At 45.6% G+C, this 16558-nt stretch overlaps 2 protein-coding genes across 2 annotated transcripts; one reads left to right on the plus strand and one right to left on the minus strand.

Moving 5' to 3' along the window:
- The first annotated feature begins 4202 nt into the window (after positions 1-4202).
- LOC138580057 (zinc finger protein 84-like) lies at positions 4203-16048 on the plus strand. The gene is made up of 2 exons (XM_069650294.1): positions 4203-4302; positions 11369-16048. The coding sequence occupies exon 2, from the start codon at positions 12452-12454 to the stop codon at positions 13610-13612; it is 1161 nt and encodes a 386-aa protein (XP_069506395.1). The 5' UTR covers positions 4203-4302; positions 11369-12451; the 3' UTR covers positions 13613-16048.
- On the minus strand, positions 6676-8676 carry LOC138581466 (ribosome-binding protein 1-like). Its single transcript, XM_069652783.1, has one exon. The coding sequence runs from the start codon at positions 8674-8676 to the stop codon at positions 6676-6678; it is 2001 nt and encodes a 666-aa protein (XP_069508884.1).
- Positions 16049-16558: the final 510 nt, after the last annotated feature.

Here is a 16558-nt window from a genome sequence, read left to right on the forward strand (position 1 = left end):
GAGGCTCCAGTACTGAAACATCCTCAAGCTGATTTACCATTTGTTGTGGAAACTGATGCCTCAAATGTTGCTATGGGTGCCGTCCTGTCGCAGCGCAATCCAGAAACCCAGGTCTTACACCCAGTGGCATTCTGGTCAAAGAAACTCTCTCCAGCTGAACGCAATTACACCATTACTGACAAGGAGTTGTTAGCCATAAAGAGTGCCCTGAAGGAGTGGAGACATTATCTCTTGGGAGCTCAGCACACGATTACCATCCTCACTGATCATAGAAACCTCCAGTATTTACGTTCCGTTAAGGCCCAATCTGCCCGCCAGCTGCGATGGGCCTTGTTCTTCGAGAATATGATTTTATCATCACGTTTAGACCTGGAGTACGGAATGGGAAGGCTGACGCGTTATCTCGAATTGGCAATGGAGAGGAAGCGTTTGTCTCTTCTGCTCCCATGAACGTCATCGCCGGAGAAAGAGTCCTGGGTTTATTGCACAATGAAGAACCATATTTCGAGAACCTGAAGAATGAAGTTTAAGAAATCGTTACTCAGGAGGAGCTGCTAACATGGGTTAATCGAGGAAATCCATTCAAGGTCCAAGATGAATTACCTTACTATCAAGATCGAATGTGTCAAAATCTCTGAACTTAAGGGAGAGTGGTTTTCAATCCTCTCTCCCGAACCACAGAAGCCGAATGGATCGACCCCTCCCACCGTGGTTGGCACGGGCGCCTGACTTTAGAATTACAGGTAGCCACGTGGCAGCCAATGGGGGGAAGACGGAGTTAGGGAAAGGGGATGGATAAATAAAGGAAAGGAAGGGAAAACAAGACATATACAAGTAAAGAACACCTAGTTAATTGAAGGAAATCTTCAATTATTACTCTTGCAACCTGACCTGACTCCTGTATTCACGTAACATTACAAAACCTTGTGCATATACAAAAAAACCATCTGCATTAGCAATCATGACTTGCCAATATTGCGTACATAATAACCAACAAAACATTGGCCCACTCAGATACTGCATAACTCATGAAACAATGCACTGGGAAGGCACCTCGTATCCATGTTATAATATCTCTCTTGTATCCAGAACATAATATCTCTGGCATAACCTCCAGAACTAATTAGCTTCAAAAGATGGAGGCACCATTAGTGTGTACGAAACGAAAGTTACATGGCATTTCACAAAATCACTGTCACAGACCAGCGAAAACATAAATGCATAGAAAGTCAGTGTTTTCCTAAATTCACCGCCGCAGCCCGGCAGGTCAATTAACCTAAGCACAACTTAACTTTATGGCCCGGGGAGTCATCCGTGACTGACCCGGACCTGCATGGAATGAGGCAATATGAAAAGTTTTCACCGCCGCAGCCCGGCAAGTAAATAAACATAGGCACCACTTAACTTTATGGCCCGGGGAGTCATCCGTGACAGACCCGGACCTGCAATGAATTAAGCAGTAAGAAAGTTTTCACCGCCGCAGCCCAGGACTCAAGGTTTCACACGGCATAGTTAGCGTGACTCCTTCACGCCTTCTCTAAATGTTCTGCTTTGATCCTGCCTGCTGCCGTCGCCGCCCGTGCTCTCCAGTCATTAATCAACAGCACTGAGGCATGGGCGAGCGGCCGTTAAGAAGACCCGCACTAATTGCAGATCACTAGCAGCAGTGACCTAACGGCCCACTGAAACTACAATGCCTACTGGGAAGTGTAGTTTCTCCGTACCTGCTTTCTTTTACCCCACAATCTTTTTTTTCTTACAGAATGTATCTCCCTACAGAGACTATGAGGAAACAAGTAATTTTGAACTACCATGGCTCCCTCATTGAGGGTCATCCCGGAGTGACCAAGACCTTGGAGAAGATCCAGAGGTACTACTGGTGGCCAACTTGGCGTTAGGATGTGACTCATTTCATTCAGACTTGCGGAATTTGTGCCCAAAACAAGAATTCAAAGAAGAAACCAGCCGGTCTTCTGCAACCTTTAAATGTTCCACCCAATCCATGGCATACTATATCTATGGACTTTATCACGGATCTGCTGTCATGTAAAGGTTACAATACCATCCTGGTGGTGGTAGATTTATTTTCGAAGATGGCTCATTTTGTGCCCCTACAAGGGATTCCCACTGCTGCTGGCCTGGCAAGGAGTTTTTTAGAAAATATTGTCAAACTACACGGGTTTCCTTCCATAGTCGTTTCTGACAGCGGGAGTCAATTTGTTTCCAGATTCTGAGAAAGTGTTGTGACCCGGCCCAGATTGATGTTAGACTATCCACTAGTCACCACCCACAAACGGATGGTCAAACGGAGCGCACTAACCAGACCCTGGAACAGTACTTACGCTGCATGCTTCATCAAACTAATGATTCCTGGTTAGACATTTTGTGGGTGGCAGAATACGCTTACAACAATTCTATCCACTCTTCTACTGGTCTCACACCGTTCTATACCTTGCATGGTCGACATCCTCGAACATCTGCATTTGACCCTCCAGATCCACTAGAAATGCCGGCAGTTAGGAACCTTCACGACAAGATTGCAACGGCAACCAGGGAGGCCCAAACTAACTTAGTGACGGCTAAGGAATCCCAAAAGAAGTTCGCTGATCGACATAGAAGTACTCCTCCCAGTTTCCAAGTTGGTGACTCTGTCTGGTTGTCTTCCCGAAATCTGGCCTTAAAGGGTTCTAAGAAGTTTCTTCCCAGATATTTAGGACCATTTGTCATTGAAGCTGTTATTAATCCAGTGGCTATGCGGTTGACACTCCCGAAGAAAATGAGAATACATCCAGTTTTTCATGTCTCTCTTTTGAAACCGGTAGAAGCAGAGACACGTTTGCCACGAGTCCCACCCCCAGTGGAGGTTGAAGACGACCAACCAGAATTTGAAGTCAGGGAGATTTTGGACTCCAAGATAATGCATCATAAATTATTTTACCTGGTAGATTGGAAGGGTTATGGTCCCCTTGAGAGATCTTGGGAACCTTTGGAGAACATTCATGCCCCAAGATTGGTAAAAAGATTTCATCGTAACCACCCAACCAAGCCGGGAAGGAAATCTTTGAGGGGGGGTACTGTCATGATTTCCCAACGAGTTCCCTGATTAAACCCATGTTTCCGTAGATTAATATTGCTCTGTCATTTGAGAAGTAGTTATTGTTCCCATTCAGATCCATATAGTTAGTCATGGAAAATCGGGATTCCAAAATGGCCGCCTAGTGGTGTAACCAGGAACTAAATTGTAGGTCAAGTCTTTTGCGACCTCTGTTATAAGTACTCAATTTCTGAGGAGACTGGCGCTTCGCGTTGCTGACTGCCTTGCAGTGCGGACGCTCACCGCGGTCTCCGTAGAATTCCAGTCAGAGTTTCCCCGCCCTTTATATTTCCAGTCAGAATTTCTTCGTCCTGTCCCATAGTCTCCTTCTCTGCTCACAGTCAGTAGTTTCTTATTTTATTTGATGTCCCCTAGTTTTCAGCGTCCTCAGTTCCAGTCCGAAGTTTTCCTGTCAGAGTTTCGTGAGGAATACATCTTACACACATGCAAGTACCAGTTTTTAGGTTTCCCGTGGGTTACCAGTGCCCAGTTGTTTTTTGTTGCGAGTGTTTTGGCAACGGATTAGTCACTGTGCATTTTCGCATTTTTGGTTTATTCTATACGTACTTGTTCCGTGTGCCAATGTTTAAAACTCATTTGTTGTGCCAGGTTGTTGTCACACTGCCCAAAAAAGGGTTGCCCAGTTGTGTAGCTGTTGTAGCTAGTTCAACATTCATTCTGCAAGAAGGGGTTCCATATCATTCCGCATTACACTCTCCTGATAGTTGTTTTTAGTCAGTTCCCGATAGGACAGCGCTACACCCCTCATTTGGAACAGAGTGTCATCCATATGTACACTATTGCCCTCCAGTTTGATAGTACTGAAGCCTTCTATCAGCTACACTATTTATGACTAAAATAGGCATATCTCTCCTTGTCACCAATCTCCTTATTTCCGTTATATAAGAATACAATTGACACCTAGACTACACCGTTTTCTTCAGGACATGCGCCCCTGTATGAATGCAGGATGGAGAGCTCACTAAAAAAGAACCTTAGGTGAGTTTTCCCTGATGTTAGTTATCATTCTATTTTCAGTACTGGAGAGTTTTCTCAGAATCGGGTAGGAACATTATTAAGGAGGGTTGTTATCTTGTCATCCTTTCTACAGGGATTGTGATTTTACTGAAGCTCCAGGGAGTTCTACTGGCGTTCCCGCAGATTGACAGGTGAGCGTTACAAGATCTAGAATTCCTGCTGTCATTGAGGTAAGTAAAGTCCATACCTTGAATTTCAAATCAAATTCATGTAAACGTTCCTTATAAATGTAAATTCTGCATTGTGTGGCATACTTTGCAGTCATTCTCCTGGTCGCACTGAGCGTGCAGCTGAATGTCATCAAAAACACATTAACCCCAGCACTCGTGCCATTTGCCTGCTTAGCACTGGGCGCTTCTGTAACACGGATGACTGGATATAGCACTGGGGCGCTTCTGTAAAGATGGCTGACTGGATATAGCACTGGGGCACTTCTCTAAATAATGGCTGTATGGATATAGCATTGGGGCGCTTCTGTAAATATGGCTGACTGGATATAGCACTGGGACACTTCTGTAAAGAAGGCTGAATGGGTATAGCACTGGGATGCTTCTGTACAGATGGCTGAATGAACATAGCACTGAATGCTTCTGTAAAGATGGCTGAATGGGTATAGCACTGGGATGCGTCTGTACAGATGGCTGAATGAACATAGCACTGAATGCTTCTGTAAAGATGGCTGAATGGGTATAGCACTGGGATGCGTCTGTACAGATGGCTGAATGGATATAGCACTGAGGCGCTTCTGTAAAGATGGCTGAATGGATATAGCACTGGGTGCTTCTGTACAGATGGCTGAATGGATATATCACTGGGGCACTTCTCTAAAGATGGCTGAATGGATATAGCACTGGGGCGCTTCTGTAAAGATGGCTGAATGGATATAGCACTGGGGCGCTTCTGTAAAGATGGCTGAATGGATATAGCACTGGGGCGCTTCTGTAAAGATGGCTGACTGAATATAGCACTGGAGCGCTTCTGTGAAGATGGCTGACTGAATATAGCACTGGGCGCTTCTGTAAAGATGGCTGAATGGGTATAGCACTGGGATGCTTCTGTACAGATGGCTGAATGAACATAGCACTGAACGCTTCTGCAAAGATGGTTGAATGGGTATAGCACTGGGATGCTTCTGTACAGATGGCTGAATGGACATAGCACTGAGGCGCTTCTCTAAAGATGGCTGAATGGATATAGCACTGGGTACTTCTGTACAGATGGCTGAATGGATATAGCACTGGGTATTTCTGTACAGATGGCTGAATGGATATAGCACTGGGGCGCTTCTGTAAAGATGGCTGAATGGATATAGCACTGGGTGCTTCTGTACAGATGGCTGAATGGATATATCACTGGGGCGCTTCTCTAAAGATGGCTGAATGGATATAGCACTGTGCGCTTCTGTAAAGATGGCTGAATGGATATAGCACTGGGGCGCTTCTGTTAAGATGGCTGAATGGATATTGCACTGGGTGCTTCTGTACAGATGGCTGAATGGATATATCACTGGGGCACTTCTCTAGAGATGGCTGAATGGATATCTTGATGGGACGCGTCTGACCTTTCTTCTCTGCAGCCATTTCTCTCACCCTTCTATGCCTTTTGATGTCATTTCACAGGTTTCTTGATGAACTTCTGCCTTTAGATTTACTCTTCACCATTTGAACTTCTGTGCAATCTATTTCACGCTTGCCATTTGGGCGGCCACACTTGGGTCGGCAAGGGAAAGTGGTGCTTGCGTCTGCACCTCATTTTACTGCCCTCTTTTGTTCTTGAATTAAGCAAAGGCATTCATTTAGTATCATAACATTGTACATCGTTTTTAACCTTTACTTTTCTGGAGGGAAAAACCTAATTATTTGCAATGTTTTAAAAAAAATGCATGTCATGTGTATAGAACGAAGGCCAATGATATTGGGGAGTGGTACCAATAAAACCAATGAGGTTCTGACTGTTTTGCACATTGGGGAGAATTCCTGGAACATTAAGACCAAAGAGGTTTCTATCTGTCATATTTTTCCTTGAGAGTTGTACATCTGAATCACTAAATACCTAATGCACACTAGGTTTGGTGCACATTTCCTTTTTTTCCTTTTAAAGAAAACTCACCTGTACAATAAAGCTTTTGTAAATATCAAGCATTTATACAGGTTTGGCCAGCAAATACTTTAGCTGAGAGTGCAATAACTGCTAACCGCTCCAAATCCCTCAGTCATTGCTGTGGATTAGCCAGACTCTGACAAACTAACTTTAATTTAAAAAAGACAAGTACATTGAAATGAACTGCTATTAAAAGGTTTCTCCAGTGGCAAGCTGCTGCCCTATGCCAGTGCTCATAGCCCACACTTAATTTATGATAAGAGCTTATTGGACTAACATTTAACACATACATTGTCTTTCATCCTTAAATCCTATCGGTTGTTGTTCAAAGTGCAACTTTGACACTGTTCGATCATTTCCGAATCTTACAAGAATAAACTCACTAAAGAACACTAGGCTGCTTTCAAGACTTGTTGTCGATCGCTATTCTACCTGCCAGTGACTTAACCAGTCGTCCCACTTTCTCCAGGCCTTCCTGCTTTCTCCAGCCTTCCAGCTTTCTCCAGGCCTTCCCGCTTTCTCCAGGCTTTCCCGCTTTCTCTTCCCGCTTTCTCTGGGCCTTCCCGCTTTCTCTGGGCCTTCCCGCTTTCTCTGGGCCTTCCCGCTTTCTCCAGGCCTTCCCGCTTTCTCCAGGCTTTCCCGCTTTCTCTTCCCGCTTTCTCCGGGCCTTCCCGCTTTCTCCAGGCCTTCCCGCTTTCTCCAGGCCTTCCCGCTTTCTCCAGGCTTTCCCGCTTTCTCTTCCCGCTTTCTCCTGGCCTTCCCGCTTTCTCCAGGCTTTCCCGCTTTCTCTTCCCGCTTTCTCTTCCCGCTTTCTCCGGGCCTTCCCGCTTTCTCCGGGCCTTCCCGCTTTCTCCAGGCTTTCCCGCTTTCTCTTCCCGCTTTCTCTTCCCGCTTTCTCTTCCCGCTTTCTCCGGGCCTTCCCGCTTTCTCCGGGCCTTCCCGCTTTCTCCAGGTCTTCCTGCTTTCTCTTCCCGCTTTCTCCTGGCCTTCCCGCTTTCTCCTGGCCTTCCCGCTTTCTCCAGGCTTTCCCGCTTTCTCTTCCCGCTTTCTCCGGGCCTTCCCGCTTTCTCCGGGCCTTCCCGCTTTCTCCGGGCCTTCCCGCTTTCTCCGGGCTTTCCCGATTTCTCTTCCCGCTTTCTCTTCCTGCTTTCCCCTGGCCTTCCCGCTTTCTCCAGGCTTTCCCGCTTTCTCTTCCCGCTTTCTCTGGGCCTTCCCGCTTTCTCTGGGCCTTCCCGCTTTCTCTGGGCCTTCCCGCTTTCTCTGGGCCTTCCCGCTTTCTCTGGGCCTTCCCGCTTTCTCCGGGCCTTCCCGCTTTCTCCAGGCTTTCCCGCTTTCTCTTCCCGCTTTCTCCTGGCCTTCCCGCTTTCTCCTGGCCTTCCCGCTTTCTCCAGGCTTTCCCGCTTTCTCTTCCCGCTTTCTCCGGGCCTTCCCGCTTTCTCCGGGCCTTCCCGCTTTCTCCAGGCTTTCCCGCTTTCTCTTCCCGCTTTCTCTTCCCGCTTTCCCCTGGCCTTCCCGCTTTCTCCAGGTCTTCCTGCTTTCTCTTCCCGCTTTCTCCTGGCCTTCCCGCTTTCTCCTGGCCTTCCCGCTTTCTCCAGGCTTTCCCGCTTTCTCTTCCCGCTTTCTCCGGGCCTTCCCGCTTTCTCCGGGCTTTCCCGATTTCTCTTCCCGCTTTCTCTTCCTGCTTTCCCCTGGCCTTCCCGCTTTCTCCAGGCTTTCCCGCTTTCTCTTCCCGCTTTCTCTGGGCCTTCCCGCTTTCTCTGGGCCTTCCCGCTTTCTCTGGGCCTTCCCGCTTTCTCTGGGCCTTCCCGCTTTCTCCGGGCCTTCCCGCTTTCTCCAGGCCTTCCCGCTTTCTCCAGGCTTTCCCGCTTTCTCTTCCCGCTTTCTCCGGGCCTTCCCGCTTTCTCCAGGCCTTCCCGCTTTCTCCAGGCTTTCCCGCTTTCTCTTCCCGCTTTCTCCTGGCCTTCCCGCTTTCTCCAGGCTTTCCCGCTTTCTCTTCCCGCTTTCTCTTCCCGCTTTCTCCGGGCCTTCCCGCTTTCTCCGGGCCTTCCCGCTTTCTCCAGGCTTTCCCGCTTTCTCTTCCCGCTTTCTCTTCCCGCTTTCCCCTGGCCTTCCCGCTTTCTCCAGGCCTTCCCGCTTTCTCCTGGCCTTCCCGCTTTCTCCTGGCCTTCCCGCTTTCTCCTGGCCTTCCCGCTTTCTCCAGGCTTTCCCGCTTTCTCTTCCCGCTTTCTCCGGGCCTTCCCGCTTTCTCCGGGCCTTCCCGCTTTCTCCAGGCTTTCCCGCTTTCTCTTCCCGCTTTCTCTTCCCGCTTTCCCCTGGCCTTCCCGCTTTCTCCAGGTCTTCCTGCTTTCTCCTGGCCTTCCCGCTTTCTCCAGGTCTTCCTGCTTTTTCTTCCTGCTTACTCCAGTGATTTGGAGAGCACCATTGGCTGGAGCTTGCTGGAGCATGCTGCAAAACAGTGGCCCTGACCACTCTGGTCTGGGTTTCTTATGTTTATTTAATCATAGGTGCTCTTTCTCTGGTGGAGTCGTCGCTTTTCTTTTATGATGGCTTCTTTTGATAAAAACCTTTTGATTTTGTTCACTGTTTGCTGACTGGTGTTATTTTGCAAGTCACCCTACCTTCTTCCCCCTATCGGGCCTGGGGGATTATTGAGTATCTGGGTCATTGCTGGTTGAAGGTGTGTTGAATATTATTTCTTACATTGTTGCTTGGGCAAGAGTGGAGGGAGTCATATAGTTAGTGCTCACTGTATAGGAGGCCGAGACTTGTATCTTAAAGCACACTCCACCTCACTTCTCTGTAAATCCAAGGTCCACACTGCACGTTTTCATTGTGTTTCAGTTTGTAACATAGCTTTGCAAAGTTATTGTGCAGCCCTTTCGGGAATAGTATAGATTTGCTTGCACTGAGACCCTCCCCTCTCTTGGGTTGTTACACAGTGTACTGGACGACATTTGACTTCTTTCTGTGTTACAATAATGCAACACAAGCAGAAGGCGATGGGAGGACGATCACTGTTCACATGGATTGTTGGTTTTTAATCCATGATGCGCGTGACAAATCGCAGGAATTTGTCCCTTCACCCGGAAGGGTGAAGGGACACCCTGTGAGGCCAGGCAGGTGAGCAAAACCTTCCCTAGGAGTCGAGGCAAGTGGGACCTCACCGGGAGAGACTTCCCCTTTGAGGACAAGGACTCCCATTCCTGTGAGGAACTCCCAACCAGACCTCTTGAAACACATCCAGTAAAGAAATGTATAAAGAAAATACCTGTATTTACTATTGTCATTAGGAAACTGTGATTTATCCTTTATATGAAAAATCACCCTTTGAGACGAGGAGGACCACCTGTGGAGGAGAACAGAAGACAAAACAAACAGAGAAAAAAGGAATTAAGAATTGTGCTAGGGAAGTCCCACAGCTATGTAATATATGAGAGGGGAGGAGACTGGACAAAGAGAGAGGAAGTCCGCAAGTTATAAATCGTCTCGCTCGCTTACTCAGAGAAGTGGCTGGATGCACAACATCCCATGGCCGCAAGGAAACAAACCACAAAAGATGATGTGCAGGGTCGGCAAACCAGAGGGAGGAGATACACCAAGCGCCCCAACCTAAAAGAGAGAACAGAGTGGTGGCGTGACCACAACAGACTTGTGGTGGACCAGAGGTCCTGTGAACAATGACGATACCACTCCACCAGAACTAACGCGGCACCTACCACTAGACAGAATACAGAGGAGCCTGCTTATGCAGCAGATAAAGAAGCAGAAGGATCACGAGAGGCCAACCTGACAAAATGTAGAGAAGATGTTACCCAAAGAATAATCCCTGTGACACTATCCCTAACAACTGCAGGTAACCGGGAAAATGGGAGACCCAGGAGGGGGGACGGACAATCATTATTATTATAGTACTCGTCCCAGTCAAGAGAAGATATTCACTCGTAGAGAAGTGAATCAGAATCCTTATTGGAGTTCTCGTACTCGTCCTAGTCAAGAAGAAAACCTTAAAAGAAAGAGAGGCAGTAAGTCACAAGGCAGGAATATTCACATTGGCCTCTACCCGACAAAGAAGAGACATAATAGCAAAGAAAACCCCAAAGATAATGGTGAATCGGAGAGTAAAAGTAAAGTCCAAAGTGAAATCAAAGACCAGAGAGTCTGAGGGGGAGACCTAAGTATTGGATGACGCTACTTTGAGAAAAGAAAGAAACTGATAATAGTCATCGCAGAGAGAAGACCCCAAAGTTAAATAACCCCATAACTGAACTGTATGGATTGATCAAAATAGTCACCAGGGAGTACTTTAGGATAGTTTACTGAACCTTGTGAAGAGCATGCCTTCAGGAGAACGGAGACCTTCTCCTGTCTTTCATCATTGTAATAGTGCTAGGGGCTAAACAGGCTCCTTCGGACGGGGGACAGATTCCATTTGCAGTCTCACTGGCAAGCACCGAAGCTACTTTTCTTAGGTAGGGAACCCCCATAGTATAGGGAAAGCTAGGCATTTGTGATTTTGTGTAATAAAACTTTCAGTGAGAAGGATAATGAGTCCGCGTCCTTCTTCTGACCCACCACGTGGTCCGCGGGATGGCATGAGATCACATATATTTTTATTTCTGTGTTAATCCAGGTTTCCTTGTTTGACATTGGGTTGCAAGTATATCAGTTGATTTTAGTTTCCATATTATAATCTCTATGGGTTAACATTGGACTACGCGTATTTTCGTTTTCTAGGTCTTGCTCTGTGGATTGCCATTCTCGGGAGGATAGCTCGGGGGCAACATGCTTGCCGTGGAAGCAAGATGACACAGAGCACCACAGGTTCGATCCCAGGGTCCACGCTTAGAAACCTCTGGCTATTAAGCGCTTTATAAATAACCTATCATATCATATCATATCATATCATTGTATAAGGAATGTTCTGCTTTCTGTTATTTCTTGTTGCAGGAAGGGGAAGGAGTTCAGAGAGACCACTTGGCCTTCCTATCACAGGGTCTTCTGTATGTTTCAATTGTAGTCCAGGGTTTCATTAGCTCTTAATGCAAAGGAGTGTTTTCAATGGTTTGCATAAATAATGGCGATATCTGAGTTTTAATAGCGTGGACAATTGATTGTACTTTCTCTTCGACCCAACAGGTGAATGAAATCAAGGACTGAAGAAGCGAAGTCCTTTTGAGATCAGTCTTTTTACCTGTGAGAGTGTTGGTGAGCAAACATCTTTATCCAACAGCTGGAGCCTCGACGAAGTCTCCTGAGACGTCATTCCCGAGCTAGAAAGGCGAGTTCTGGGATACGTGTGGCGCAGCAGCAGAGGCCGATGGTTGGGAACGGTGTGAGAAGAGCTTGCACTGAACCCTCTCTTCCTGTGCCCTGATATTTTCACACATACATCTGTAATAGGTGTCCATTGGATATGAAACATTACCTCTAAAAGGAAGACTGAGTCTGACTGCAAAGGCACTGTTGCACCATATGCAGGACACACCGACACGCACACCAACTCCGCAGGATGTGCTGCAACATCTGCACATGCATAGAAATGGGGAGCCTGTCAGCTGCGCTGGTAGCGTTCCCTGAATACTGATGACCCGTGAGGAGAAAAAGTGATACAGTTTCCCACATAGCATGGCTGTGGACATACTGACAAGGTGCTTTACTACTTCTACTCCGTGCCCTAGTCTAGAAATGAAGTGTAGTCGGGTAATTGGACATGATCCAAGAAGTCCCTAATGTGGAGACACTACCCCAGAGCAACACTGGCCCTATTCACGAGGAGTTCCTGGAAGCAATTCCCCAGAACATGGACGTCATGAAGAAAGTAAGCATGTACTGAATGTACCAGGGATTTCAGGCGAAACTCCAGCAGAAAAGCCATGTACATGTACTGGAGGTGAGAAAGCATGTATTCCAGATACATGAGAAAGCGCAAGTTCTGAACGTGGCCAGGCTTTCAAGGAAAAGAATCGTGCGTCGCATAATCAGTGACGTCACATTGATGAGAAAGCATATGCATGGTTTACATGCGAGGGTCCTTTAAAGCGCATGCGTGAACTATTAGTCCATCCGAAAACTGCCCCTGGTGGAAAACTAGTGAAATGTTTCCAATGGGAAAAGACTTTCAATAAAAGGTTGCCTCTTTTGCGACATCGGACAGTCCACACTGGGGACAGATCATGAACCTGTTCTGAGTCTAGCAAGACTTCCAACTAAAAGGGTGAAATGTTGCAACGTCAGACACCTGACACTAGCGAGAGACCACGTGTAAGCATTGTGTGCAACAGGAATCATACAGGTGATAAACCATATCCATGTTCTGAATGTGCCCAGGCCTCCAAGCAGAAGTCACAACATCAAATGATGCACAGTGTCGAGCAACCGTACACATTTACTGACTATGACCTGGCTTCCAAGCAAAAGTCACAACATCAAATGATGCACAGTGTGGATAGGCCTTACACATTTACTGACTATGACCTGGCTTACAAGCAGAAGTCTCACTGCTCAATACATCAGGGAACCCTCAGTGGTGATTACAAATGTAACTGCCCTGAATGTGACCAGACATTGATAACAGAAAGACATATGAGTCCACATCAGAGAGATCACAGCAGTGAGAGACCTTGTACATGCTCTGAATGTGGGCAGCCTTTCAGAACAAAAAGAGAGCTGACAATGCATTCGATAGTTCACACGGGAGTGACACCTTATAGCTGTTCTCAATGTGACAAGGCTTTTATAACCAAGAAAGGACTTCTTCTACATCAGGGCAATCACACTGGGGAGAGACCATATGACTGTTCTGAATGTGACAAGGCTTTTGTAGCAAAAGCAGATCTGATTAATCATCAGCGAACTCACACCGGCGAGAGACCATATAAATGCTCTGAATGTGACACTGATTTTCGTTTTAAAAAAAGTCTGGTGGTACATCAGAGAATTCACACTGGGGTGAAGCCGTATAACTGTTCTGAATGTGGCCAGGCGTTTAGGGCACGGGGAGGTCTAATTCTACACAGGAGGAATCACACGGGTGAGAAACCATTTAAGTGTTCCGAATGTGACATGGCTTTTAAGCAAATCACTCATTTAGTGGTACATCAGAGAGTCCACACTGGTGAGAAACCATTTAAATGTTCTGAATGTGAAAAGACTTTTAAGCAGAAGAGTGCTCTAACGCAACATCATAGCGTGCATACTGGTGAGAGACCATATAAATGTCTTGTATGTGACCAGGCTTTCAAGCAAAAGGGGGGTCTGTCACAGCATCAAAAAAGGCAGACCAAGGAGAGGCCATACAAATGCCTTCAATGCTGCAGGGCTTTTAGGCAAAAGTCTGATCTTTTGTTACATCATGAAAGTCACAAGGGAGAAACCATTTAAATATTTCAAATGCGATGACGCTATCAAGATAAAAGAGCATCTATCAATAGATCAGAGAAATCACACGTGTGTGAAACTATTTGCATGTTCTGCGTGTGATGAGCCTTTTATAAGAATGTAGGAGCTCCTTCTACATCTGAGAAATGACACAGTTGAGGAACCATCACAATATTCTGAATTTGACCCGATGTCCACGCAAACGGCTGATCTATTGCGACTTTAGATAAGTCACACTGGTGAGAAAATATATCAATGTTCTGAATGTCACACGGCCTTATAACAAAGGGAGAGCTGATTCTACGGCAGATCAGTCACACTGTTGAGAATCTATTCAAATGTTCTGGCTGTGCTGAGAACATTTATAACAATAAAGAGATTTGCTTTCACACAATAGACAGTGCAAAAGTAACACAAGTGGTGAATTGCACAATACTAGATAATGCCATGTAACATTACTGAAAAGACTCCAATGCCAGCAAAGACAACATGCACCAATTGCGATGGAGATGTGGAAACTATGGCATTATGGGACCTATTTAAATAGGACACAATAATGTGTTGCAGGTGGGATTAAACCCGATACATTTCTGCCACCAAAGACTTGAATAAAAAAGGAAAAGAAAACTATATGGTAAGACAACAATATTCAGTCAGGTTTGATTAAGCATGGGGTTATGTCATCAAATTCTTAGGCTGTGCGACCTAGTTATGAGAGTTCCCCCTTTACTGAAGGGTGGTGTCGCAAGGGTGAGGAAATGGAGGTCAAGACCCCACCTCCAATTAGTAAAAGCATGTAGTAATCCTCAACAAATACTTAGGCCACATTCAGTGCTTGTAGTGGTACGTAGTTTGGTCATGCACAAACGTTGTGTTGAAACTCCTATTCAGGAGGCCCCTTGATGATTACATGTGTTTCAGCACTCTTGGTGCCTTTTTCAAATCAGGGCATTAGTATCACGAAATATATATATATATATATATATATATAAAACTGTAACGTCCAGTTTCAATATACAATTAAATAATCACAGATAGACAGAGATGAGGAGTGGTAAAGGGAGGAGTGTTGAGGGTAAAACAATATACAGGAAACGTAGCACTGACAAAACAGAAAATAAAAAAACAGACATTAGAAGATAGTTCTATGAATCCAAAATTCCATAGTTTGTGTATTACAGCCATTATATACATTAAGTATCATAGCCACATATATTGGCAGCCATTTGCATACATCCTTGAGGTCAGGGATATCATTTTTGTGCATCGTCCAGTATTTTCACATAGGCTCCATGTGCTAACACGTTGAACTTCTACGATCCTTTTTGAGTACTAAAAACCTCTTTTGCAGAGAACCAGGCCTATAGGGCAATTAAAGGAACAGTAGTTTCGTATCTTACCACGAATATGCAATGCTTGGAGATCCTTTGTGGTTATGATGGTCAAAATGATGGATTAAATCCCATCTGTAATGAAATATATCAGGTAGCTACATGGTACTGTTAACATTCCAATCTAATGAAACGTTGTTTCACTTACGCATGTGCGAAGGAGTAGATACATTAAAAAATCTGTTCACGTGGTCCCAGCATTGTACCATGTCCGCCGAGTGTGGCGAGGCAAGCCGCACGTTTGCTACAATAGTTCTGTGTAAATGCCAAGATTTCGAAAGGGAGACACACAACGAACATGTTGAGATCAGCGTTTGCCCAAAGCAATACGGATATAGTCACCCACCTAGTAAATGGCTACAATCTGCACGTCCATATTCAAAGGTCTGCCCACCTATCCTGTCCCGTTCTCTCCGCGCGGCGTCGCCTCTGCAAGAGTCTCACTGCCTCTGTTATTCCAAGACCTTCTTCCCCTTCTATGCTGTATCCAGAAACGGCCGCCCTGTTTTGGGCATGTTTTGGGCATGGATTATATATTAAAGGGTTTGGATCACCCATCTGGTCTCGTGATTCCCAATCACTCGCTTTCCGGTATGTATGCGTTCCACCAGAATTAAAAATACACATATTAAATATTCTGAATTATGCATTGGCGACATGGATTCCTGCAATCGGCCTGAGTTTATATATATATAAACGCGCAAGTAGTGTGTTTGTTATAGACAGTGGTAGTTATAGTAACCAGCCGGGTCCTCGTTACTTAGTGTGATGCGCGTCTCGTGTTACTAGATGCGTGTCCAATGTGTGTGGATGTTGCCCATGGAGCCTTTTTTTATTAACGAGATACCCATGTTGGAGGTATATATAGATACATTTTGAAGATTTCAAGTTCACAGACATCAAATCATGTGTAATAAAGGTTAACCAACCCTACCTCACAATCAGAAGTGACCATTAAGGCCAAAATATTACAGTAGGGCCATGCGTTGTCTAACATATATATTGCCCTGTTCATCATGAATGTGGTTGCTGTACCTGCTTTGCAAATAAACGCTTTTACTTTCTTCTTTTTTTTAATGAAATAGCTAAGATATGTGTTGTGCGCCTGATTAAACAGCTGTTCACTGTATTGATGCCCCAATTCCTGAGAGTGCCGACAACAACAATATTCCATCGTGCTGAGTTACACCAAAATAAACAGAGAGAATGATCGCAGTGGATAGCATTAGATCTTAGGAGGAGCAACCTGGGAAAAAGTGCCTAAAGGATATGGGAAAGGCTTACCAGCTATGTCCAAAATTGGACGAAATGTATCATTACTATCAATAATGACAGATATTGAGTTCAAAATGAAAAAGCCACATATTAATGTATTAATTTTATGTTCTCTCTCTTTTTTGTTGTTAGATGTGGTCCTCACCTTCACCACTCCCTCATCTCTGTGACATGCATATGCTCAACTATTTTTGTTCATTTCTGCCATGACATAAAACGTACATGGGTGACGAATGTGGATGGAACAGATGACGCATGTGGATGGAATCGGGTGTCGTATGTG

Source organism: Ambystoma mexicanum, chromosome 3p (assembly GCF_040938575.1).
Source record: "Ambystoma mexicanum isolate Mex_15411 chromosome 3p, UKY_AmexF1_1, whole genome shotgun sequence".
Classification (NCBI taxonomy): domain Eukaryota; kingdom Metazoa; phylum Chordata; class Amphibia; order Caudata; family Ambystomatidae; genus Ambystoma; species Ambystoma mexicanum.